General features: G+C 34.6%; 1 protein-coding gene across 2 annotated transcripts in view; it reads right to left on the reverse strand.

Annotated features, from left to right (window-relative positions):
* Positions 1–27548, reverse strand: part of FSTL5 (follistatin like 5) — an 816338-nt gene that overhangs the window by 716810 nt on the left and 71980 nt on the right. For both annotated transcript variants that reach the window (XM_016952467.4, XM_016952464.4), the window contains exon 3: positions 7797–7938. In XM_016952467.4, coding sequence (XP_016807956.2) covers positions 7797–7922 — 126 coding nt within the window. In that variant the 5' untranslated portion in view covers positions 7923–7938. The remainder of the gene's footprint in view (positions 1–7796; positions 7939–27548) is intronic.

The raw sequence follows: 27548 nt of genomic DNA on the forward strand, positions 1-27548 counted from the left end.
AGTTCTCCATGGGTCTCTAATAATTAGTTTCTGCACATCTTGTGAGCAGAGATAGTAACCTCCATTTGTTCTGGACCATCTCTCTGTTCAAGGATGCTTACATAGCAAAGTCTTGGAACATACAGAAAATGTCTCTCTCTGAAGCAAAAGGCTAGTGTATTCATAGCCTTGTAAGATGGAAATTGTATCTCCATTTGGAACAAAGGAAATGACCACTTACTGTCCCCTACTGAGAGACAGGACTAGCTGGATTTCCTAGGCAGACTAAGAATCCCTAAGCATAGCTGGGAAGGTGACAGCATCCACCTTTAAACAAGGGTCTTGCAACTTAGCTCACACCCGACCAATCAGAGAGCTCACTAAAATGCTAATTAGGCAAAAACAGGAGGTACGGAAATAGCCAATCATCTATTGCCTGAGAGCACAGCGGGAGAGACAAGGATCAGGATATAAACCCAGGCATTAGAGCCGGCAAGGGCAACCCCCTTTGGGTCCCCTCCCTTTGTATGGGAGCTCTGTTTTCACTCTATTAAATCTTGCAACTGCACTCTTCTGATCCGTGTTTGTTATGGCTCCAGCTGAGCTTTCGCTCACCGTCCACCACTACTGTTTGCCACTATCGCAGACCCACCGCTGACTTCCATCCCTCCGGATCCAGCAAGGTGTCTGCTGTGCTCCTGATCCAGCGAGGCGCCTATTGCCACTCCCTATCGGGCTAAAGGCTTGCCATTGTTCCTGCACGGCTAAGTGCCTGGGTTCATCCTAATGGAGCTGAACACTAGTCACTGGGTTCCACAGTTCTCTTCCGTGACCAATGGCTTCCAACAGAGCTATAACACTCACCACATGGCCCAATACTCCATTCCTTGGAATCCGTGAGGCCAAGAACCCCAGGTCAGAGAACACGAGGCTTGCCACCATCTTGGAAGCCTCCGGCTACCATCTTGGAAGCGGCCCGCCACCATCTTGGGAGCTCTGAGAGCAAGGACCCACTCCCCCACCCCCGTAACACTATAATAAAGAGAATGTTTTTCTCTGGAGCAAAGAACAAACAGGCTCATACAACAGACCTGGTGTTCTTCAACTCACAGGTCTTCTCGTGTAACATACTCTATGGTGTGCACTAGTGTAACCTGCATTGCCCTGTGGAAACTGGGCTTAACAAAACTAGCCCAAATGATGACACTCTGGCTACCGCTACTACTGTGAAGAATGAACTGTCCTTTGTCTTTGACCCAGGAGTCTTCTGTTTTCTATCACTACTCATGAAACTATGTGTGACAGTCTATCTTAAGAGCTTGCAAAGAGGATAAAATCTCAGACCTTTCACAATTCTTGATATTATTCAGAGTCACTCACTGAAGTAAAGCTTGCTTAAATGTTTCCCTGCCTGACTAGAGCTTGGAAGGTAAAAAGAGGACAGAGGACCTCAGGAAAAAAACAATACTACCCCTTGTCAACAGAATCATCATTATAATACAGAGTTCCTTTCAGGCAATTAGCATGTTAATTTTAACAATAAAAAAGCATCTAGCCTATGGGTAATCCAGGTAGAGAGCATTTCTAACAAAACTAGTTGCTTTTAGTATTTTCTCCCCTCCCCAGATTTATTGAGGTAAAACTGACAGAAAATTGTATATATTTAAAATGTACAACTTGATGTTTCATATGCATTCTGAAATGATCATCACCATCAATTAACATATCCATTACCTCACATATTTACCATTTATTTTCTTTCTGTGTGCTTGTGTGGTGAGAACACTTAAGATCTACCCTACTAACCAATTTCGAGTATACAATAGTGTTAATTATAGCCTCCATACTGTACATTAGATATGCAAAACTTATTCATCTTGCATAACTGAAACTTTTACAAACATCTTCGTGATTTGATTTTTGCCTAGGCCTCTTAAATGACTAAGAAAGCATTTTTGCTAAAACTCAAATATTTTTTAGATTCATTTTTCCCATTTATAAAATATACGGAACTATTACGTGCACTTCGATCTTATTAACCTAGGACTCTGATTTTTTAATTATTCTTCAATAGTTCTTGCACAATCACAAAAACGGGTAGGATGGTGTCAGTTAATAATGAGATATAATTTATCAGAAAAAAATAAAAAATTTTTCAAACATAATTTATTAGAAAAAATTATGAGATTTATCAATAATATTCAGCATTTTTGGTATATACAGAATAAACATATCAATATATTAATTGGGATAATCCTTACTATTTAGTTAATTAATTCTTCAACTAATATTCTTTTAACTCCTCTGACCGTGGACATATTTGCTCTCAGATGGTGGTCCAAATTGCTTCCTGACCTCTGCAAAATACATTAACATTTTAAAGGACCTTTCTTGAATATGCTGCCAGCAATCACATATGTCAGAAGCGATAGCAAATTTTTTCCTCAGTCAGGAAATAATGCTCCTGGGTCTGCCTGAAGGTTCACACCCTCTAAGAAGTCAAAGTTTTGATGTTTTCTTTAATGTTTGTCTCTTTCCCTAGAGTTCTCTACTGCCACTCTTCACCAATCCACATCTATCACTCTTTAATACCGAAAGTTAAAAAAAATCACATCCCACAAAGGAATTCTTTGAATTATACTGTACTATCATAAATAGCAACCCTCTTAGGAATTATTAAATCATGTACACCCTTTGCCCCATTTGCTCAGTAACTACCTTTACAGATAAACATTTTGATTTAGTAAGTAAGAGAACCATAAGTCAATTTAGATTTGTGGAGGTAGCTCTGCACTACAAAGTTGGACATAGTAGTATCTGGTTAAATAGAGATAAAAGCATTTTAAGGACTTTAAGTGGTCCCACTAGGTATACTCAAAGAATACTCTTGTCTGTCCTCATAAGATCTTCCCTCAAGCCTGACTTTGATTATAATCATCAGCAAACAATGTAGCAGTGTGATCAGCCCTGTAGTTAAGAAAAAAGGTTGTAAGCTATGTAACTGACCCCAAAAGGATTTAACCAGCAACCAGTTAGATACATGTTAATATGCTGAACTGTTAATACATACATATTACATCATTATAAATATAGCCAGGGGTTAAATTGGGATGGAAAATTACAACCAAGGAAGTAGTGAGAAGAAAGGGATAATGGAGAAATGAGAATAAGAAAAGGCCAAGAGTAGAAATGAAACAGGGAGCCAAAATGGTAAAGAAAAAGGAGCACAGGGTTTGTAATTAGGTAATGTGGGTTTAAGTTCTAGTTCTGTCTTGATTGCAGATAAAGCTAAGGTTTTAATGAAATAACCAACAACTCCCAAATCTCAATGATGTACAAAATGAAGTGATTTAAAACCCTTCAGTTCTTATTCCACGACAATCTCTAATTGTCAGGACATTTTACTCATCATAGTTATTTAGGCAGTTTGGAATACTTAAGTAGCCCCCACCTTGAACAGACGCTGTTTGCAATGCTTCAGAAAAAAGAGAGTTCTAGAAGATTTTACAATTGTGATCCAATGTGAATTATGATATAATTCAGCCCAGAGGCACTGCATGGCACTTCTGCCCCCAATTCATTGGCCAGAACTAGACACATGGTCCTAACCAAGCACAAAAGTGCCAAGACATGTAAGCCTATGTTACTATCACATGAATGTGGGGAGAACAGGAAATACATTGCATACAGGCCAAATTACTACAAAAGTACTCATTCTGTAACCTCTATTAAGTTATTTAGACTGCGTATCTCCAAATACTGCTGTCTGGCTTTCCAGCTGTGACATTAAGTAATTAGTAAATATCTATGAACTCCAGTTTCCCCATTTACAAAATAGCAATAAAATCACTTATGCCATGAGAATATTCATATAATTAAGTAACCTAATGTATGGAATATAGCTAACAGAGTACCTGCTATACAATCAATGCCCAGTGACATGTTAAGTCAAGTTCATCATGGCTGTTCTGAGTACACTAATTCTAAAGACGGCTCAAAATTTGCCAGTGTCCAAGGAACTTTCTCACAAATGCACAAGACTGTCAATAGTTACTACACTGTGCTCACACACAGATTTTGGGTCACAGACCTGCAATTAGGATGGTTAAGTATTGCTTCCTCGTGAGTCTTCATGGGGAGGTTGGCCTAAATGAGGACTGCAACAACCATCAGGAGAAGACATTCATTTCAGAAATGGACATAGGGATTCTATGGTTGTGCTTATGGAGGAACAAGAGAAACAAACGGAAAGAACATAAGATATTTCTCCTGAGGTCAATGTCATTTTGCTTTACTATCATCATCGTCTTCATTTATTTTCTGGCCTTTTCGTCCCTATGTCTGCCCTACCTTTGCTTTTACCTGCCTTTAAGGACCTCATTAGTTCTGTCACTGTCTCTTGTCCTTGGGAAAGTTACTTTACCTCTCTGGGTTTTAATAATGCCATGTGAATAAACAGGAATAATATTCCCTACATCCCAGGATTATTATATAAATTACAATAAGTAATGTATATGAAACCACCTAGCATGATATGAGTATGCAATATTTAAGTTAAAATGGTAAATAAAATCCACTTTTGGAATTTGGATTTGGTAATTGTATTTTACAAATCTAGAGAGTGAATGAATTCCTACATATGATGTTCCATACATGCTTGTTGAGTAAACACATGGGATAAAACATATGATCGGCTTCCTCTCTTATCTGTGGATTATAAGTAAGATTTCTACAATTAGCATGATAAATTGTTGTGTCATTCATTTCTATCTCAAGATACAGACAAATTTTCAATTACATTTATGTTTACATATAGTTGTAAATGACATGCCTGCATATTTTTATATTTGTATCTACAACATTTCAATGTAATCTGACAAACAGGTCTCATATTTTCCTTTTTGATTCCAAAACTGGATTCATTATATGGCTGGCACACAAATATTTGGTAAAAATAAGCTCTATATATCTCTTTGTTCAGATTCAAAGTACTTACATTCTTCTAGGAAAAATGTAAAATGTGACTTATCAGACCTGAAGATCTATTTTGTATATTATTTATTTTATACTTTTCTAGTCAGTAAGTAATATTTAACATTAGCAAAATCTAATCTAAATGGATTTTGCATTATTTGTCTTAAAATACAAATATTTACATTTTTGCAATTTAAATAAATCATATAGGTTAAAAATAATGAATAAGAGAAAATTAATTTGTATGATGCTATTAAAATAATTTATTTTTAAAATTTGAAGTATTGTGCTGCTGTTGACTTTATTTTGATAAATAAAAAGAAATTTTACTTATTTTAATTAATAACTAGATAAATAGAAATATATATATGTATATATGATACATATGTTATCTTGTTTTCAGCCTTATTAGAGCCATCTGATAAAGTCATTCGTTCACCATAATTTATTGAACGTGTACCATGTGCCCAATACTATCCTTATTTTGGAGCAAGATGAAAAGTAGTTCACATCCTAATGAAAGAAAACATCCAACAAACTAAAAAATACGTAAAGTATATGTCTTGACAAATGGTGTCGAGTTTTGTGGATGAAAACAAATCAAAGAAATTGATAGGGAATGTTTTTGGTTTGTCATTTTCAATCATTGTTTGGTAAGGTCTCACCAATAATGCGATGTATGGACCCAGTGGGTTCATAATGGGAATCAGTGGGAAAAGGAAGGCCAGAAATTTCTGGGATCCTAATCTTGACTGACACAAACAGAAATAAAAGCGCTAATACAATCTTCAAGGTGTCAGAGAAAAGAAGGTAATTCCTGAGGGCTGAATATGAGGGTTGACAATGAGTACAAAGTGTAAGATGGGGTTTTTACAGGGACTTGTACAACCCAGGATTCCTAGTCATTCCTGTCAAACATACACTTTCTCACACAAACAGACACACACACATTCACCAAATCTCATCTCTGCTCAAAGTTGGTTGAAAGTTAGATATGACCAGGCATTCTCTGTCTCTGCTTTTAAAACCAACAGTCATTTATTATTTCTATTTAGCCATAAAGACATACAGATATATAAAAGATTAGAAGGTGGCTTACATGATTTTTGGTAGGTATTAGTGCTTCTCGAACAACTTTAACTCAGTGTGTTATTTCTTTAAAGCTTTACTAAACCTCAACACATAAGTTTTTCTTTAGCATCCAAACATAATTGAAAATAGTTTGTTTATAAAGGTATACACTAACACATTAAAACCGGTGGTATGATATTTAGCAAGGGAACAATCAGAAAAGCATCATCATGCATTCATTTTTCTGCCGTTGATTTAATTAAACAGTGTCTCTTATGTTCACAGCACCAGAAATAAAAGGATGTGAAAGAAAAGCATAATTCCTCATTTCAAGACACATAACTTAGGGCAGACAAACAGCACAGAATAAATATTCAATGGGTACATAACAATATGTACCAAATTGCTATATTAATAATGTGTTCTGAGAACATTAAGAGTTATTATTTCTAAACTTCAGCTGGGGATAAAACTGATTATTAGTCCATGAGGTAGGAGAAAGCATTGATAATTGAAAAGTGGTAGGTTAAGGGCAATTTTCCAATTGCATATGTCAAGACTAGCTACTTTAAAAACTTATTTATTTTCACATGTAACTGAATTTTTACAATGATTTTGACATTAAAGTATATTTTTACATTATACTTACTTCCTTTTTTGTTGACTATCGAATCTATCCTTCATATTATCCCAATTAATATATTTAATAAATGTGTGCATTTAGAAAATTCCTTCACCTTTCTATGACTTAATTTATTGCCTATAAAATGAAAATAGTTACTTCTTCATAAGATTGCTTTGAAGATTAAATCAGATAATACATTGACGAGCTTAGCTTAATGTCTGGTACACAAAAGTCCCAGTAAAGACTGGCTATTTTATCAAAATATTTGATACTTACAAAATAATTTCAGCAAAAATATATGCAGTGTAAATGCATATATTAATTCCAAGGGAAAAAAATATCTATTTGTTTATTTCAAAAGTCTTTCTTATAGACAGGTTGAATACGAAATTTTACAAATATATAAAGTTTTCTCCAATAATTAGTATTTTTGATGTTTTTCCTACTTTCTTAAAACTCAAACATGTATTATAAAATTTTATGTGATTTAATAAAAAGTTGAGAATATTATTTTCAGTATCATGGACTGCTGTTAAAATAAAACATTAGCTTAATTTATTGTAAGTATTTAATGTTTATAATTTATTATATGCCTAAATATCAGTTTATTTTATACTTCAAAACATTTAACATAAAAAGTGGAATATTTGCCCAACATTAGAAAACCCCATATTGTGAAAATTTCTAAAAATTTCTATGGAAACAAATCCTTTGCTAACCTATATATCTGCAGACAGTGTAGATAATTTTTTGTTTATCTTATAACAAAGCTAAGCATAGGACATAACACTTATGTAGTTTAAAATCTTCTAAAATCACAATTAATATGGGAGTAATATAAATTATCTGGTAGATTGGGTTTCATATTTACTTCTTTATAAATTTATTAGTATTACTGTAGGTAAATTCTAATAATTATGTTTTTAATGGGCTATCTCTATTCTTTGTCAAGAAGTAGTTCTCGAAATTGTAAATTTCCAAATTTACTGCTATTTCATGTATTAAAATGTGCATTTTAAAAATAATATGGAAACTACTGAAAGCATATTCTGAAATAAGTGCTCCTGAGTGAATAATAAACCAGAAAACTAATAGCTTAGTTTATAACTGGCAGGCACTATGAGCAGATTCAGAATATTGACTGTACCTTATGTCGCAATCTCATTAGAGGCTGATAGGATTTAAGGCCATATCCTCCTTCTTTGGCTGGCCTTCCTTCTGACTCCAGAAAAATGAATCCGAGAACCAAGACAACTGACCAGCACTTAAACATCCTTATTGCTTTTCACCTGTCAAAATTAAAATTGCAAGGAATCAGGGAAAATGAATTATATATTGAAAAACATGTATCATGAAATATTTAATATCACATATAAATCTCCATTAATCTAATCAAAACTTGCTGGTAGTTGCCAAGGGAAATGAGAAGTAAGTATCTCCAAATACAGATTATTCCTTTGATCATAACAAATACTTTTTTTCATTCAGACAGCTATATAAAATATGAAATGAGAAGAAATATAGGGACGGATAAAAATGTGGTAAGAAAAGAGTTAATAAAAAAAGGTTGAAAGACAAGGGGAAAACAGAGAAAATATTGTATTATACTTAATTTTCTAATTATCGGTACAGAATACAATTATTAATATATAAATATTGAACTTCGCTTTGAGTATGTTTGATGAACAAATCTTAATAGACTTACAGTTATTATAATTCACTGGTAAATATTGATGAGAAGTTAATAAGATAGTCTATGATAGGTAGTACTTAATAAATTAACTGAGTACAACAGAAGTTATGCAGGTGGATTATATTTAGTTATTAATGTACTTTTTCAGTATTTAAAAAGGCATTTCCTAGAAAATTGATTTACAAGCACTTTAAACTAAAAGTTTTATGTCTACTTCAGCCTTTCTATGTTTTTGGATATAAATAAGTTGTAAAATGGCATAAACTCATTATTGTATAAATACTAAGTCCTTTTCAAACATACAAATCTAAGCTTTGAGTTCAAGTATATCCTGCTTTATCACTTTCGCCAACACACCTCCTTCCCTACTGTGACAGAGAGGAGCTTTTTCTTCTGTCAAAGCCAATCTGTTATGTCTGATTTCTTGGGAAACTTAATCAACTGATTAGCATTGCTCTATGCTGTATTTTGGGTTTGTTTTAGCAACAGGGTCTCACTTTGTTATGCAGGCTGGAGTGCAATGGCACCATAAATGACCCTCCTGTCTCAGCCTCCCCAGTAGGTAGAATGGCAAGTGTGTGCCATCAGGCCGAGTTAATGTTTTATTTTTACTTTTCAGAGACAGGTTCTCACTATCTTGTCCAGGCTAGTCTTGAACTCCTGGTGTCAAGTGCTTCTCCTGCCGTGGCCTCCCAAAGCACTGGGGTGACAGGCATGAGCCACTGAGTCTGGTTCTTGACTGAATTTTAAACTCCCTTTCTCAATTATTTTCTTCCATCTTTAGATAGGCAGAAATGGCCTGTGTTTGAAGGTAACTTCTCTCCTCTACTTTCTGAATTTCTGGAATAGTTACATATACATCATTCCATCCATTTTCTTACCCTAGTTCACTCAGTCACGCTTCTGACCTCATCAGGCCATTAAACTGACTTTTTAGCTTTCTCAAAGCTAACCGACACAATCACACACACACACACACACACACACACACACACACACCAGTGGGCATTCCTAATCCATTCTTACAAGACGTATGCTGGCCATTCTATGTTGTTTTTGTTCTTGTTGTTGTTTTGTGGAAGAAATTGTCACTTTCTTTGGTGTTTATAACACTTCTCTCTTCTGTTTCTATAGATTTTGTGAAAACTCCTCAGTCCTTTAGTAGATTCAGCCTACTGCTTTATTTTGCCATTAAATATTGTGGTTTATCAAATCTCATTGCTAGCTACCTGTATTCCTGCTTCATTCATTCAGCCCAGGTTATCTCAACATCATCTCTGGTCTTAATTATATATATTGCTTCACATCCAACCTCTAGATTGGTATAGCTTGCTTACTTAACAGTTCCACCTTCATGTTTCAAAAACAGCCCTTTGTAGTATGCACACCTTCACATAACACCACACTTTTCCAGATTTTCATTCATCTGTGTACTTAAACCAGAAACCAAGGAAACATCTTTGATATCTCTTGTTTACCCTTTAGATTAAACTCATCACTAAATTCTTTTATATCTACCTTCTAAATACTTTCCCAAACTTTGCTTCCCCTCCAAATTGACGGTCCCCACTCTATTGCAAGCTGCCAAGACACTTCTCACCTAAACTGCCCCAACCACATCCTCGCTAGTCTTCCACATTTCTATATATGCATCTTAAGTCCACTCTCCACATGAGAGCCTGAGTGATCATGTTATTGCACTCATTAATAACTTTAGCATATTTTCATGTACTTTTAAGATAAAAACCAAAATCCCTGACCTAGCTGACAAGTTCCCAGTGTCTGAGCTCTATGTGTTTCTCTCTCCCTCTAGATATCACCTCCTGCGACACTAAACTTCATTCAGTTTTTTGAACTTATTTTGCCTGTCTCTGCTATATGGCTTTTGTAAGGTATTTTCTCCACTTGAAATATGGCCCTTTCCCCCTGCCCCATTTACCACCCAAAAACTTTCACACATCAGACATTTCTCTCAAGAATCCGTTCCCTGAGTTACTTGTTTTAGTTACTCATTCCCATAGATCAGTTTTCCTTCATTTCAGGGATGTAATTATAAATCATAACCATGATTATTTGAAAAATGTTGGTCTTCTCCATTAGATTATATACCTTTTTTCTCATCCAAACTTTGTTAATGCAGGAAATTGTTTGCTTTTATTTTTGTTTTCTTCAGCATTACATCACCTGGGCCTAGCAAATAGCCCAGAACAATAAATGAATGCATAAATGTCATTCTGCACTCAAGGATAAAATAAAGATCATGTTTCCTTACATTCTGATAATGTTGAATGCAATTCCTATTTCCACTGATGCTACAAAGCTTCTGAAAACTAACCTGAGCAAACTAAATATTTTCATTTGCAACCCATCCCCCTTTTTTTTGTCATTTTGATGTATAGCCTAATCCTTTTCTCAGAGGTAAATATTTGTTTATAAGACATCTGGATGGAAGATATTAAATCCAAGATAGAGCCAAAAATAAAGCAAAAAGGACCAGCCCAAGTTAAGAGATATTTTCCACAAGGTTCTGAATACATCTGCTGCTTCTGTTGTCCATGAGGAGAGTCAAGAAAGAGGCATGAAAACAACTTCCTTCCACCCTGACTGAGTACAAGTGAGGTCAGAAATTTCTTTAAAGTGCTCAGTTAAGATTTCTCTTTCTCTGCCCTCCCTCTCCTTTTCTCTCTCTCTTCTTCCCTCTCCTCTTTCTCTTTGTGTGTGGACACACACACACACACACACAAACACACACATATATTCTATATGACTACAAATATTTCATGCATTATAAAATATAGAGCAAATTAACAACTAACTTTAATAAGTTACTAAAAATCTTATAAAGCTTGTTAGATCCCATGCATTCAGACTTAGATCAACATTATCCTGAAATATTTTATCTACCCAAAGGCAGTAAGCTAGAAATATCTGCCTTACATTTCACTAAAAGTCAATACAAATAAGTCAGTGTGTAAATCTTCAAGGCCGTATAGGCAATCTATTTGTGCTATTTTCATCTACATCTCTTATATGATTAACCATAATTAATTTTTTTCATTGATAGTCCTAAGATTTCCAAGTCCCAAATCTCTCAGTAATACAAAGTTATACAAACATAAATATACATATATGCTTTACCTCAGCAAAATTTATGATATGACTGGATTGATTTACTGGTATCACAAATAAAACTAAACAGAACTAATATTAAAAGTCAGATCGTCAGAAGTCAGTTTTCCTTAGGAAAAGTCTGATTTCTGTTACACATAGGCATTTGAGCTCAGCAGTGCAGAGGTAATAGCCAAAAAAGACCAGAGAAAGAACAAAACCTAGTTTCTGTGCTCCTCTTTTGTAAATAACTACCTTGTAATTTTTTTCTTCATTGAAATATCACTAAGAAAAACAATTGAATCCAATTATATAGTTATCAAACAGTAACCTAAATAAAAAAATGGCTCTTCTCAATGTATGCTCAGAGAATCATGATCATCTTCTTATTTCTCTTTAGATACAGAATCCAAAGATATCATTATTATATCTTTAAAAGTTCACTCATCCACAGAAAGTGTTCTGGAAATTTTTTGTAAATCAGCAGTAATCGATCCCACGATAAACAGTGTCGTAATCTCACTTTCTCAGTATAGTAACCTCTGACAACCTGTTAGGTTTTCAGAATTAATTGGCAGTTTGTTGACAGCTCACTGACAACACTGAAAAGCACGTGACTAAAACAAACCAGCTGGAACAGATGGTGCAATAATGATCCTGTGACTTTTCCTTGTAACCCCCATCTTCACAGGAAAGCATCAGAAAAAAACCTCATTATTAACTTGAAGAAAACAAAATGCATGTGTATCTAAAAAGTATCTGCCTAACTTCAGATCTAACAAAGTGAGACTTTAAAATGGTGAGGGGGTGGGCAGAGATCTCTCTTCTTCAAAAGATAATATGTTTCTTTGAATCAAGCCATTCTTATTTTCTCCGCATGGCAAAACATGCCATGCTGCTTGCTGGGGGTAGGATTTAGAGTAATTACGTTATTTAGTAGATTCAAATTTGAGGGATTTTGATATGTTTACATATTCTCCAGAATGTCACTTCTAATCACTTGGGAAAACTAAGACCACTGAAGCATTGCCTTAAGAATAAAATGCAGCATTTGAGAAGAAGAAAAGTGTCGTAGCATGCCTTTGAATGAAAAGAGTGTCGAGATGAAGCAAAATCTCCAACATTATCAATTGTTGCAGAGAGGTTAAGTATCCTCACCTGCCTCTCACTCTGTTGTGAGTGAGCCATTTCAGGCTCTTGACTTAATGGCACAGAAGACTTTGAGAGCAAATTCAAAGTAAGAGTATGCAAAGAAGTTTATTGCAAAGCAGCAGTGCACTGTGAGACGCAGAGCAGGCTGCTCAAAGGGTGAGGCTGCAGCTAGTGCCTTAAGAGGAATTTCTTTTGTGGGAGCTGTATGTGAATATTCATAAAATACTGCTGAAGTAACGTGTGCCAAGGCCGACCTCTAATTGGCTCATGCGCTCAGTATCTACATGCTGTAACACACTTCGCATGTACCGTTAGCATATAAAATCTCCACGTAGGTGTGGGCTTTTACCACTAAAATGAGGAAAGGGTTACTATAAGTTAAATCTTGAGCTTAGCTGTGCATGCAAGACCCCAGAGAAGTCCCTTCCCCCTGCCACCCAACTCCTACCCCCAGGCAGGAATTTGTAGCTAATAGCTTCTTGGGCTTTTGGTGCTAATTGGCTGGAGGTTGGGGAGGGCTACATCAGGAATAAGGGGCTTTTGTTCTCTTTCCCAGGCGGTGCTAGATATCAGGAAGCTGTAGTCTTTTGGTGGTCTGCTGGTATCCTGTAGGACCGCTTACCTTTTAAAAGAGTTAGAGGCTGATGCAGGAAGATGCAAGGGAAAAGAGCCCGCGAGGCTTCACACAAGGGAGACATCGGTATGGCCTCCTAGCCTTACTTACCCTGCCACAACTCCATAATGGAAAACTCCTCACCCTGTCCTAGAAAAATTCTATGGGTCTTTTCAGAGGTAAGTCCAACCTGATTCTTTGTGAGACCTTCCCTGACATTACCCAGGCTTTCTGTTCTCTGCTGCAATTTTTCTGTATCTTTCTTATGTGACTTCACCTCACACTGTGGCTATTGCTTTTAGAAAGGCTATCACTCTTACAAAGATGTAGAAGAAAGTAGTTTAGATGTACTAAACTAGTACCCACAGTCTAGCAAGTTTCTTACATTCCACAGACTTCTGGCTTTATTATGCAGCAGAAAAGAGCTGTAAATGCTCACTAGTGCCTTTTTTCTTTTCTGGTATCCTAGAATTCTGTGAGACAGGAAAACTGACTTCTAGACTGCCTTGGGTCTTACTGTGTAACCTAAGCAAAATTGATTACCCTGGGTGGGCCCCATCTGTCAGAGGGGATTTACGATCCAATATAGTGTAGCACCTGTACCAGATTATTCCATCTGAGTGGATTTATCAAGTTGGAGAAGAGAAAGGGGGAATAACAGGTTTGGGAGAGCAAATGGCATTTTCTTTTTGGAGATGCCTTTTGGTAGTCCAAATGGAGATATTAGCTAAGCATTGGGATATAGGAACCCGGAGTTTAGCAAAGAGATATGGGCTAGAGATACCTGTTTGGGGTTCTTAACATTTATAAATCACCCAATCTAGGTGCGAGACAGGAGAAGGATGTGATTAGAGAAGAGAAGAGGTCCAAAGACTATGCTGTCAGGCAGGTTTAGTCGAAACACATTATATATTTCTAGAAAATAAGAATACTGAAATGGTAAATTTGGAAAAATAAGAGATGAAAAACTTTATTCAAATGGAATGACTGGAAGCCACAGCTCTCCTCATCATCTGAATTGCTACATGGCTATTGGCTTGTTTATTCTCTGTATCCAACCACAAAGTTAACTCAGTAAAGACAGAACTATGTTAATCATTTCTGTAAATTAAAGTGGTACTTGGCCCCCAGTATAGTCTCAATAAATATTTTTGGGTAAATAAAATAATGAATAAATTGATAAAAATTAATTAATTTGAAATAGTAGGTACACATTAAGTGATTTTTATTATTCTTTATGGAATTGAAAATATTTGTTTGAATTGACAAGTGAGTCGAAAAATTAAGTTGCAGTTATCACAAAAAGCCCTTTCTTTTACACTTGGATCAAAACTAGGCTTTCAATGGGAAGTTCTTTTGGAAAAAACCTCCCTTGTCAAGGACAGAAAAACTTTTTATTCCTTACCTTAACCGGAATTGGAAGGACCGGAGTGGCTTCTCTAACATCCCTCAGGCAAGTTTGTTTGTTGTAACAGTTATTTTCATCTACTGAGACACTTTAACTACACACCTACTACTGTGAACTCTGTGGTTGAATTCTAATTTAATATTTTTCTTAGGAAAAAGCATTCTGCAAAGAGTCTTTTTTTTTTTTTTTTTTTTTTTTTTTTTGACGGAATCTCGTTCTGTCGCCCAGGCTGGAGTGCAGTGGCGCGATCTCGGCTCACTGCAAGCTCCGCCTCGCGGGTTCACGCCCTTCTCCTGCCTCAGCCTCCTGAGTAGCTGGGACTACAGGCGCCCGCCATCACGCCTGGCTAATTTTTTGTATTTTTTAGTAGAGACGGTGTTTCGCCGTGTTAGCCAGGATGGTCTCGATCTCCTGACCTCGTGATCGGCCCCGCTCGGACTCCCAGAGTGCTGGGATTACAGGCGTGAGAAGAGTCCAGTTTTATAAGAGCAATGGATTCCCTCTTTCAGAGAAGTGGATTTTCTCCATTAAGCAGCACATTCTCCTCATCAGAGAATTGGCTGCGGCCCCATCATTGTACCAGCTGCAAATACTTTTTCTAACTAGCACCATTTACAACAAAAACAAGTAATTACTGCCTTTCGTGTTGTATATCCATAAAGAAGAGCAAGAAAGGGAAAACAGATCCTATACATCCTACTAGATATAGTAGGGTAGCACCAGATGGTATTTAATTCTCCAAAAATATTTTCAGTAAGTATTATTGCCTATATATGACTACCATAAAGAAAAATAAAAGCTTATAGAGATGAAATGTCCAAGTTTAAAAAGTTAGTAGCAAGGCTGACTATAATAAAATCTGATTTATTCTTGTTATGTAATACTACTTTTAAGACACATACAAGGTGAGAGAACCTCCTGAGGCCAGAAATTCACGTTGAAGACCAGACTGGGCAATATAGCAAGACCCCCTCTCTAAAAAATATATTAAAATTAGCCAGAAATGTAGGTGTGCACCTATAGTCCTAGCTACTCTACTTGGGAGACTTAGGTGGGTGGATTGCGTAAGCCCAGAAGTTTGAGGCTGCAGTGAGCCATGATCATACCATTGCACTGCAGCCTGGGCAACAGAGTGAGATCCTATCTCTCTTTAAAAAAAAAAAAAGGTGCACACAATGAATCAGATAAAAAGATATTTCCTGTACAAGAACTATCTGCACAGAAAAAACAACTAATTATTCATACTGAATACTTCTGGAAGAGGGAACATTTCACTTAAATTTGCTTTAGATCAAGGTAAGTGAAGATACAAGTTAAACAAATGCTGTAATAATGAATGCAACTAGCCATGTGACTGCTATGTCCAGATTGTATGTAAAAGGCCTTCCAAATCTATATGAAAACACTAGCAAACATGGTAATTTTTTCAGTTCTTTTTTACAGAGGATTTTATGCTTTAAATTGGGACAATAATTGTACCCATTTATGGGGTACATTTTTAATGTATAGGCATAATATTAATATCAATGTAGAATGATTAGATCAGGCTAAGTTGCATATCCATCACCTTAAACATTCATTTCCTTGTGTTGAGAACATTCAATAGCTTCCTTCTAGCTGTTTGAAACTACATAATATATTACTGTTAACTGTAATCATCTTACAGTGCTATAGTACACTAGAACTTATTCCTCCCATCTGGCTCTAATTTTATATCATTTACCAAATCTCTCCCTGTGCCCCCTTATCCCTACCCTTCCCAGGCTCTAGTATCCTCCGTCTCTAGTTTTAAATTATTTGTCTTATTGGTCCATACTGTGAAAATATCCAACATTTTTCAACGCAGTCCTCCATGTTGAAAGATTACAACATACACAGTACACTTTTTTTCTTAGTATGTGGATAAGAATAGAATTTTAAGTAATAAATAAAAAGAATTAAGACCATTAATTTAATTTTACCCTTTCAAAAAAGGAGAAACTTTTTCTTCAGTGACATCTCAGTCATTAATTTGGAGGAACAAACTTTCCAAATTGTAATCAATTATACCTTTCAATCACCAGCTTAATTTGAGGCTAAATGTAGATAAAATAATTGCATTGTTATTTTAGAGATACTGAGATGTAAAATGTATAGGAATTTGAGCTTGCATTAGGAGAAAGTATTCACTCTTAGTTCCATTATTTTGTTTCAAATAGAAATGTTTATACTCTGCTTTAAACAAATGGTACTTACGAAAGCCCCACATTATTAGAAGCATGTTATGTGGTAAATATTTGTTGTCCAAAACCATCCACGCCTTGAAAAACTATATTGTAGTTATATTAGCTCCTTTGGTACACAAAAACACATTTTAAAGCAAAATGTTTAAGAACAACATAATACAACATAGAACACAAGAGAACAGAACTGAAAACCATACTAGAGACCTCGTCCAACCCCTTCTTTTAATATTTGAAGTAAATGAGAACAAGTGAAATTAATTTGAAAGAGTAGGTATACATTAAGTGATTTTTATTATTCTTTATGTAATTGAAAATATTTGAATTGACTGTGAAGTGAGTCAAAAAATTAAGTTGCAGTTATCACAAAAAGTGAAGTTAACAGTATGCTCATGATAAAAAGTGGTTCTAGAATACAGCTGTCCTTATTCCCAGCATAGTATTTTAAAAAATACTACAGCATACCTGACTATAACCTCTTCACTATGGAAAGAAAAAACACACATGTACAAGTGCTTAGTGTCTAAGAAATTTTTTAACAGCTATGTCTCTGTGAAGCATAGTAAAATTGTTTTTACTACTCACTAGAATTTCTAAAGTCAAATGAAAGGACATCATAGTAACCATCTTTATAGAATCATCTATTTGAGTAGAAGTTTTGGAGTTTTTGGTTCATACATTTGGTTTCTCACAATGATGTTCACTGAGAGTATGCTTATATATAGTTATGGTTCTAGTTATATATAAAGATGGTTACAGTTATGGTTGTATATAAATATATATAATTTTGAATTTGTATATAAATATACATTTAGTTATTGATATATAGATATATAAACATATAGATGTTTATAATTATAGCTATACAGAGATGGTTATATATAGTATAGCATATATACTTTAAAGCATTTTTGACAACTTTGAAACAGAATAAACCTTTACTAAAACTTAGCCAAGGAAATTTCTTTAAGTTGCATAATATTACAATAGGCTGGGACTTCAAATCTTATATACTAATATCTCAAATTTAGGTCCAAAAAAGCAATACAACATATAATGACTCATTTTTTACCTCTCAAAACAAGTCCCTGGACTTCATTGTAATATATTCATGATTCAATAGTGAAAAGGTGCATTACATATTGACTGAATTGAAACTAATTCTACATGTCCATTTTTAAACTAAAAAACATACTGTTTGCCTTCAGAACTGGGGATTATGTATGTTGGTATACACACAGAATGGACCATCAGTCTCCCACCTTGCTGAAAGCGGAGGTCTGTATCATGGTGTAAAATGACTGGTTAAAATGATGTCCTAATATGGCCAAAATAATGTGATATATCTCAGTATGCTGTACTTAGCTCTTCTCTACTGTGTATCAGCTTTGCTTATATATGACAGTATCTAAAAAAAAGGTGACTTCAATATTGACCCTTGAACAAGACTGGTGTGAATTGCACGGTTCCATTTATACACAAATTTTCTTCTACCTCTGCTATCCTTGAGAAAGCAAAACCAACCTCTCTTCTCCTTGCTCCTCAGCCTACTCAACATAAAGATAATGCAGATGAAGACCTTTATAATGACTGACTTCCACTTAATGAATAGTAAATATACTTTTCTTCCTTATGGTTTTCTTAATAACATTTATTTTCTCCAGTTTACTTTATTGTAAGAATATAACATATATTAATATAACATACAAAGTACGTGCTAATTGACTGTTCATGTTATAGGAAAGGCTTCTTCTGGTCAGTAGTAGGCTATTAATAGTTAAGTTTGGGGGGAGTCAAAAGTTATATTTGAATATTACACTGTGCACGGGGTTGGCACCCTACACCCTGTGTCATTCAAGGGCTAACTTTATTTCTCAAAACTGTACCAATTCAGAAAAAGTACTTTTAATAGCAGCAACATACTATAGTAGAAAGAACAATAGGTTAAAAGTCAAAAGACATCATTCTACTTGTGGCTGGGCTCATAAACTGATTGGGTCACTACTGTACTTGATCTTTCCTCCCTTTAGTTTCAAACACAAACAATATTCTCATGATTTCACTTCATTTCCTAGTCATGGTCTTGTAGTTTCTTTTTCCACCTTCCTTTTCTCACCTGCTCTCTTAAAACTGCACATTTGTTATGTTAAATTTCTGAAAACAGAAATAATCAGACTGACAATGTTGAATTTTTGTTTTTTTAAATTTATCTTCAATACTATCTTCAATAAAAATTTAAGGAACAACATCTGTATGTCACAGTAATATAAGCTGAAAGTTAAGAAAACATATTTTATTACTTCTCAAAGTAGGTAGCAACTGGATCTTATCATGCAAATTAAAACTTTTTCTCCTAAACACTCTTTATGTACTTTATTGCACATTTCATATGTGTGCGGCATAAAAGGCCTATTGCCTTACTTTGTACATAAGCTACACCTAAGTTTGCGTAGTGTAATGTGGAAAAGTGATGTTTTAAAAGTTTGAAAATCATAATACATTATATGACCTTGAAGATCTTTCCCTCGTTCAAGAGAAGGGAAAATTACTATAGGCTCTGTCTTCTGAATTCATTGCCTTCCACCTTGATGAGCACTTAAAATGTAAATTAAGGAAGAATACAGCTCTTAGGACTGACTTTGCTTAAAATCCCAGAGGTACTATGTTACAGATTTTATTTGCTATTAAAAAAATCATTGCAATTTTGTCAATGTCAGACAGATTTTAAATTCAACCTATTCCATACCAAGGTCTCCAGCAGCCTGTGTTCTTTAAATCTGGACCTACATTTATTGTACAAGAAAAAAAAAATCTGTCACAGTTTAACAATGAAGTGCTGCACAGGGAACAACTTAATTTCCTCTGTATTTAAAACTGAAATGCCATGGGGAAAACTTGCCCATTCATAGGGGTCAGCTAAGTTTCAGAGGAATTCTAGTTCATTCTCAGAATACTGTGGAGAGTCTGAGAATAGTCCATAGTTAGTAGAAGTAATTAAGACCCAAGATATTTTCCAGAGAGATCCCAGAAAGAGAGATGTGGCCATCCTGGTGTGCAGGGGAAAGAGGGAAGATAGGTTAATGCTTAGTTGCACTATAAAGATTCTCACAAAGTTTCTCAGAATCAAAGTCTCCATGTTTTCTTAGAAAATATGGAAAGTGGAGAGTAAACTATCCTTGTAGATGAACGTTTGCTCACTCAACTGAAGACTTGAGGACATTCCTAGTGGTTTAAACCAAAACAGACAAGAAGAGCTGAAACCCTGCAAGGAAACTCTAAAGCTACTGGAACTATTTCATCTGGTTATGTGGTCAATCATAGCCAGTGGTCAGAACCCAAGTCATGAGCAAATAACACTGCAGAAATTGAGTTTGTTTTCAGCAAGAGACATATAACTTACATTTTATTTTGGACCAGTGTCTCAAGTTTGAAAAAGAGGCAACAGGTAAAAGATTTTTTTTTAACTAAATTGTATCAGATTTTGAAAGAAAAAAAAAACTGAAGAAAGGTGAAAAGAAAGCAGCAACATAGTGTTTTATAATATAACAGTAAAAAGTGCTTATTGGATATATAATGTGTTCCAGGCAAAGTTACACCATGAGCTTTCAAATTCTTGATAATCTGTCAACAAAAAATACACTAATCTAGGTAGAGTACTCAGATGAGTTCAGAAAATATATCCATAACAACACTTAAAATTATATGTCTTATGTCTTTTGAAATAAATGCTTTTAACAGATAATAAAGACAATACATTGGTAGTAGTATGATATCTGAGAAGCTTACACAAGTGAACTTTTGAAATGACGCCTCTAATTAAATTTAGAGATAGCTATTACATTGAATTTAAGAAACACAGAATTAGAATTTATATGCAACTCCATCAAGATGCTGTTTCTAGACTGACGGTAGGTGTAAACAATTTAGTAGCATCATCCAACCCATTTATGGCCTGCTTCAGAACCCTTGCAATTCTGTAAAATCCACAGTAAGCCTGACCACCAGTAATTTTTAGCAACCTTCTTTCTCCATTCTCTCCTCTTCTCTAGGTAACGAATATAAAATTCCCAATATAACTGGTTGGGCCCAGATTGATAGTGAAGTGTACCTCCCTTCCTCTGTTCTTAAAGGACTAGAACCGGAAAGCATAATGGCTTCTGAGAATGAGAATGGCTCATTCTCAGAGGATGAGATAAAAGTCTCTTTAATGAGATAATCTATTGCAAAATGAGCCCTTGAACAGCCAGAGAGCAGCCAAAATAATACTGAACGCTGGCTGGAGACTCTATCAAAACATACTCAAAAGCTTCTTTTATGTCACTCCTTTTTTTTTTTTTTTTTTTTTTTTTTGAGACAGAGTCTCGCTCTGTCACCCAGGCTGGAGTGCAGTGGTGCGATCTCAGCTCACTGCAACCTCGGCCCTCCGGGTTCACGCCATTCTCCTGCCTCAGCCTCCAGAGTAGCTGGGACTACAGGCGCCCACCACCACGTCCAGCTAATTTTGTTTTTGTATTTTTAGTAGAGACAGGTTTTCACCGTGTTAGCCAGGATGGTCTCAATCTCCTGACCTCGTGATCCGCCCGCCTTGGCCTCCCAAAGTGCTGGGATTACAGGCGTGAGCCACCGCGCCTGGCCTTCACTACTTTTCTTTAAAAAGCAAGCTGTAAGTTTGATTCAGCCCACTGATTGTCCTACAGCAAACACAAAAACAGCTAAGGCCAACCCTTAAGGAGTAAAATTACATATAAAGCAAGTAGGGCCGCTAGCCCAGGGGACACAGCTTTCTATCAACTTTGGTTTCTGGATATTTTATCTTATAAAAATGAAATTTTAATTATATTTTTAATTTTTACTTTATACAAGTTTTAATTACAATGCATCAATTCACTGACTTACTTAATGGTTTATGATAAAGCTGTCATGTTTGAGAAAAACTACCTTTGCAGTTTAAAAAATGTTATTGTATATTTGTAACTAAATTTTTTTATTTGAATTTTTAATTGACCTGATATTAATGTTGAGGCACAGTAGAATGAGAAGATTTTATTTTATTCTTGTAGAAAGTAAACTATGGTTTTTGAAAAGTTTATTTGATTTATAATTCTCTTTTGGTTAGATGTGGGATTTATCTGTATCTGTGGTTATGTTTTTAAGTTCTCTATTTGTTTCCATTAAACTATCTATTCCTATGCAGATACCACAGCTTTTAACTACTAGAGTTTGATAATAATTCTTGATATTCAATAAGGAAATCCTTGGTTCTTTTCTCTTCCATATTCACTTTAGAATGAACGCATACAGTTCTTCATCAGACATTGTAATTCATATTTGATTTGCATTTATTTTTAATCCTTCGTGTAATTTACTTTATTTTTTAATTTTAAGCAGTTTATTATTTAAGCAGTGTATAAAGTTTTTTTTTACTATAACAAAAATTTATCTTTAAGCGATAAATTTCATATATTTACATTTATTAAGATTGCTAATATACTGGAACATATTTCTACATGTACTTTTGTGCCTGTGTGTGTTTACTGTTGTATATCTTTGATTCTTTTGTTTTCTTTCATACTTTATATTGGATTGTTAACATTTTCAGTATTATCTCCTTTTTTCTCTTTGTAGAGGCCTACAAAGTCTAAAATATTCAATGTATCTTTCTTTTGAAGACGACAAAATGTTAAGCTTTAAAAATGTTTTACCAAACATATGAAATTAATAAGAATAATAATTCTACCTTTAAAATATAAGAAATCAATTTTTATTACAATTAAAGTCAATAGTTACTTAACTGCTGTGCTTGCCATTTTTCCTTGTATTCCATACATTTCTAAGAGGTTACTTTTATGCTGAAATAAACCTTTCTATAGTTTTTCAATGTGGGCCAATAAAAGGCAACATGTCCCGTTCTTTGTATCTTAAAATTTTTGACTAGCCCTTAATATTAAAATTAATTGAAATAATAACTTTATTAAAATCTTAGATATGTGAATAATTCTAGAACTTTCTCCCAACACTTTCAAATGTCTTGTGGCATTTACAACATGATGAGATGTCTCCTGTTAATCTAATTATCATTCTTTTGTAGGCAATGTGTCTTTTATTTGGTAGTTTTTAACACCCTTTTTATTAAACTTACTTTTTCTCTTCGGAGTCTAGCATATTATTTTGATGAAATTTCCAGTAGTATTTACAATTCATCATTGTTTCCTTTTATAATCTAATGTGTATAATCTAATATGTAGCCTCTCCATTTAACTTTTACTTAAATGTCTATAGATTTTTTTGGTCAAGATTTTACATCATTTTGTCTTTTAAAAGTAACAACTTATTTTATATTTAACTTATTCTGATTTCATTTTGTAATTTCTTGTGATTTTTGGGCATTATGCATTTTTAAAAATTCAGGCTTTTACAAAATTTTATTTCCTCTGGAATATAATCTTATGCACTTATGTATTTACTTGGTGGTTGTGGGTGTGCATGTGTGCCTGACAGGGGGTACGTGTTTGTCTGTGTTTTTAAGTCTACCTCCCATGCTGATACTGGCAACTTTTGTCTTCCACCATCTGACTATGCTGAGAGCATTGCAGATTCAGTCACCAGCCTAGTGGTCAGCTTGCCTGATTGTCATGGTTTTTTTAAGCATCCACCTCTCTCAACACACAGCTTTATTTAAGCCGCACCATTGACCAGCCTTTTACCCCACCTCAAATCAATACTATCCTAGTCCCTGGATTGAGGGACTGGTTTGATTGTGGCAGCTTCCAAGAACTTGTAATAGAAAGTTGTCTTCCCCATTTTCCCCCAAGAGCTAAATCTCCAGGCTGCCTTTCCTACTTCCTCGGAAACCCTTGACTTTTGCCAGTTATGCCTCGTACACCCCCACAAAGCTATGCCTTTTTCATTTCCCCTTTTATATTTTATTTATTACTGTTTTATAGTTTATGCTTTGTAATAGCCTCAAAGTCTAAGTAAGGTAACCAGTATGTTTTGTTCTGTTTTAAAATTGCTGGTGTACCTGAGGCATGCTCACACTATAATTCATCTGTATCTATTAGACCTGCAAGGATGAATCAAACATTAACTATTTATTGGGTAGAGCCCAAAAATAAACTTAAAAGTCATTCAAGCATTTTTTTAAGTTTCACAGAAATACCATTTGTAAGGCATTTAATGACAACATATATCTTGCAACCTTTGTTTCTTTGAAGTTACTTAGATGATAGGATTTTCATAAAGTTTTCTTATGATAAAAGTGAAGTAGGTAATTTTTTATGTGCATTCATGAGTTTTGTTACATGCAAAGTTGAACTGAAAATACTAATATATACAGTTTAAGGATAGAACTGAGACATTACTATGAAAATCTGGAAGACAGAAAAGAAAAAAAATGCCAATCTGAATGGGATCTTTTATAAACAAGGGTTGACATGTGATTATTTTATATATGCGCTAACAGAAACCCTTGGGTGAAGAAAATTGATGATAACATTGGAAGATCATTAATGGAATACACATTTATGGGATACACAGCCTATAAGTAATTCAAATTATTCACTAAGGGAATGATTATTAAAGACATTTCTTTTTAAAAGAAATCCCACCAGTTGTACAGATTTTCAAAAACTATGGTCCAAATAGTTAATATGCTAAACTTAATTTGGTGGCAACATAAATCCAATTCATGAAACATGTAAAACTAGAATTTTATATGTATTTGAAAGACACCTTAGTATTTATAGAGTCCAAAGACCTTTCTCACAGATAAATAAAAAGAATCAGCATGATGAACTAAACTCTGATTGTATATAACTAATTACTTCTAGTAATATGTCTGTAGTATTTTTACATATTTGTAGAGCAATATGTCTAGATATAAAGTTTTCTAAAACCCAGAGTCTTTTCAAGTTTTCATCAGAAGTTTTGCTGTGGTCTGAATGTTTCTGTCTCACGCAAATTCATACTTTGAAATCCTGACAACCAAGGTGATAATATTAGGAGGTGGGTTTGGGATGAGGTGATTAGGTCCTGAGAGCAGAGCTCTCAGAATGGGAACAGTACCCTTATGAAAAAGGGTTAAGAGTGATCCCTTGCCCCTTCCACCATGTGAGTACATAGGGAGAAGCCACCTTCTTTGAACTACAAAGTAGGCCCTCACCAGACAACAGATCTGCATTAATATTAGGCTTCCCAACCTCCAGAAATAAATTCTTGACATTTATAACCTTCCCAGCTTATGACATTTTGTTATACCAGCCTAAATGGACTGAGACAGATTCTAATAGAATAACTCCACCTGATTATTCCAATATCATAGAAGATGAGGAAGAAAGATTAAGAAAATAGAAAAAAGCTGTTGGTATTTTCTTTTTCCCGATCTTCCTATGTATTTCATTATTTAGTATGCATATATCTACAATGATGTTTGCAAATTAAATATTTTTCTTAAAATGACTCTCATTGTAAAAGACTTCATATAAAAAATATTGGTCACATATTGGCAGCATGTTATCCCAAGTTAATTTCAGCTATAATACCTTACTGTTTGAGACTTTTTTTTTTTTTTTTGAGACGAAGTTTCACTGTTGTTGCCCAGGCTGGAGCGCAGTGGCGCCATCTGGGCGGCTCGCTGCAACCTCCGGCTCCCGGGTTCAAGCGATTCTCCTGTTCTCTTGCCTCAGCCTCCCAAGTAGCTGGGATTACAGGCGCCCACCACCACGCCCGGCTAATTTTTGTATATTTAGTAGAGACAGGGTTTCGCCATGTTGACCAGGCTGGTCTTGAACTCCTGACCTCAGGTCATGCACCCGCCTCGGCCTTCCAAAGTGCTGGGATTACAGGTGTGAACGACGGCGCCTGGCCGAGACTTTCTATTTTTATGGTTAATTAACTCATTAGTTTTGTTCAAATCCACACCTTACCTAAAGTGTAATCCTTCAAATATTATAATGATAACCTACTGCATATCATTTGTATGTTAAGCTTTAAAACAATATCTCCCAGAAAACTTATCTGGAATTTAATATCTCCAAACAAATCTCTGCAAATTGTCATATTCTTTACAAAAAGATAAAGTGAGAAAAAACTTTGATAATATACTTGATATTACATAGCAAGTTCTTAATTAAAGCACAGTAATCAACAAACACTAATCAAAAATATCAACAGAACATTGTTTACAATCTGTCCCAGAGAAGGGACTTAAGCCTTGCTGTGTAATGGTGAAACTTTCCAAAATAGTCACCAAAATATATCATGGCAGTATTAATAAGAGAAGGCATCTCACAGCTCCAATGCTGAAAACAAAACAAAATGAAAAAATAATCCTCTCAAATTTGTCTTACACAATAATTCAATGTAAATTAAACAATTTTATTCTGTCTGTTTTATGCAGATGCTAAATTTAAATAAGTAATCAGAACAGTTTTCCAAATTGTATAGCTTTAGAGATAGTAGTCAGAAATATCTATACTATGAAGGAAGGATAGGAAAGATTTAATCAAAGAGAGGCATCATTTCTTTCAGATTTACTCATCACAAGATTTTAAATGTGCCCTTTTTAAAGAAGCAACATGCTAGCACTATAAATATATCCTAGGAAGACAACACAGTGAGATTACAAATATAAAGCAATAGAATTCTAAAGAGCCTAGAGGGATAAAGTCCACACAGATATTGAGCATTTTTCATTTTCTGAAATCGCCCTGCCATTTTAAGCAACGAAGTGAAGGTCTTGTAAAATGACTGTAGTCTGCCATCCCTGTGCACTTGATGAAGAGTTTAGGAAAAAAATCATGTGTCTGAAAGTGGAAAAACTTTCTTTTTGTTTACACTGTCTATGTGGGTTCATTCTTAGGAGGAAGGAATATTCCTAAACCCGTAGGTTTAGTAATACAGTGTTAAATGTTTCATTATAACTATGCATTTAACCCTTATCACATGCATAATAAAGAGGTTCATGAGTTTGAAAATTGCATATAGTCTTTTAAAACAAGCTCAATCCAACAAGAATGTTGTGTTTCCTATGCAAGTGATTAGAAAGGCGTAAGAACTAAATATCCATGCCCTATGTGAACAAAAGCTTATTATCCTTACAACTATATTTTTTCAAATGACTATTAGTCTATATTAAATAAGAAACAACTTCAAGTACAAGTGATTTTTTCATTCCTAGTTTTTTGTGTTTATACAAGCTGCATTAGGGCAAAGAAAACTGTAGAAAAATCTTTTCCAGATACGTCAAGCCCCACAGAGTAAAAACAATATAATAATGACAATAGCAAACATTTTCTGAGTGATTACCTTATTTGAGGCTCTATATTACATAGCTTATATGAATAATTAAACTTAAACTTATAACAGCAACAAAAAAAGCTGAGGCTTAGGAATGTGCAGTGATTTGCCCAAGATGAACACATTGACAAAAGATTTGGATCACTGTTATTCATGACGACCAAAAATCAAGAGATTCTAATTAATTACAATTCACATGGCTATATAGTTTTTAAATGTTAACTTTATCAATATTTTTATAATATAGATATTAAATATGGCCAATAACACATTGAACATATTAGATATGTGAATAATATTAAATGAAAATAAAAATTACTTTTAATCACATATTATTTTAGAGAGTCATATTTTCTGGCCCAAATACTTATAGCCTATATAAACATGTCATTTGAATTAGAACACAA

The sequence above is a fragment of the Pan troglodytes genome, chromosome 3 (genome assembly GCF_028858775.2).
Source record: "Pan troglodytes isolate AG18354 chromosome 3, NHGRI_mPanTro3-v2.0_pri, whole genome shotgun sequence".
Taxonomy (NCBI): domain Eukaryota; kingdom Metazoa; phylum Chordata; class Mammalia; order Primates; family Hominidae; genus Pan; species Pan troglodytes.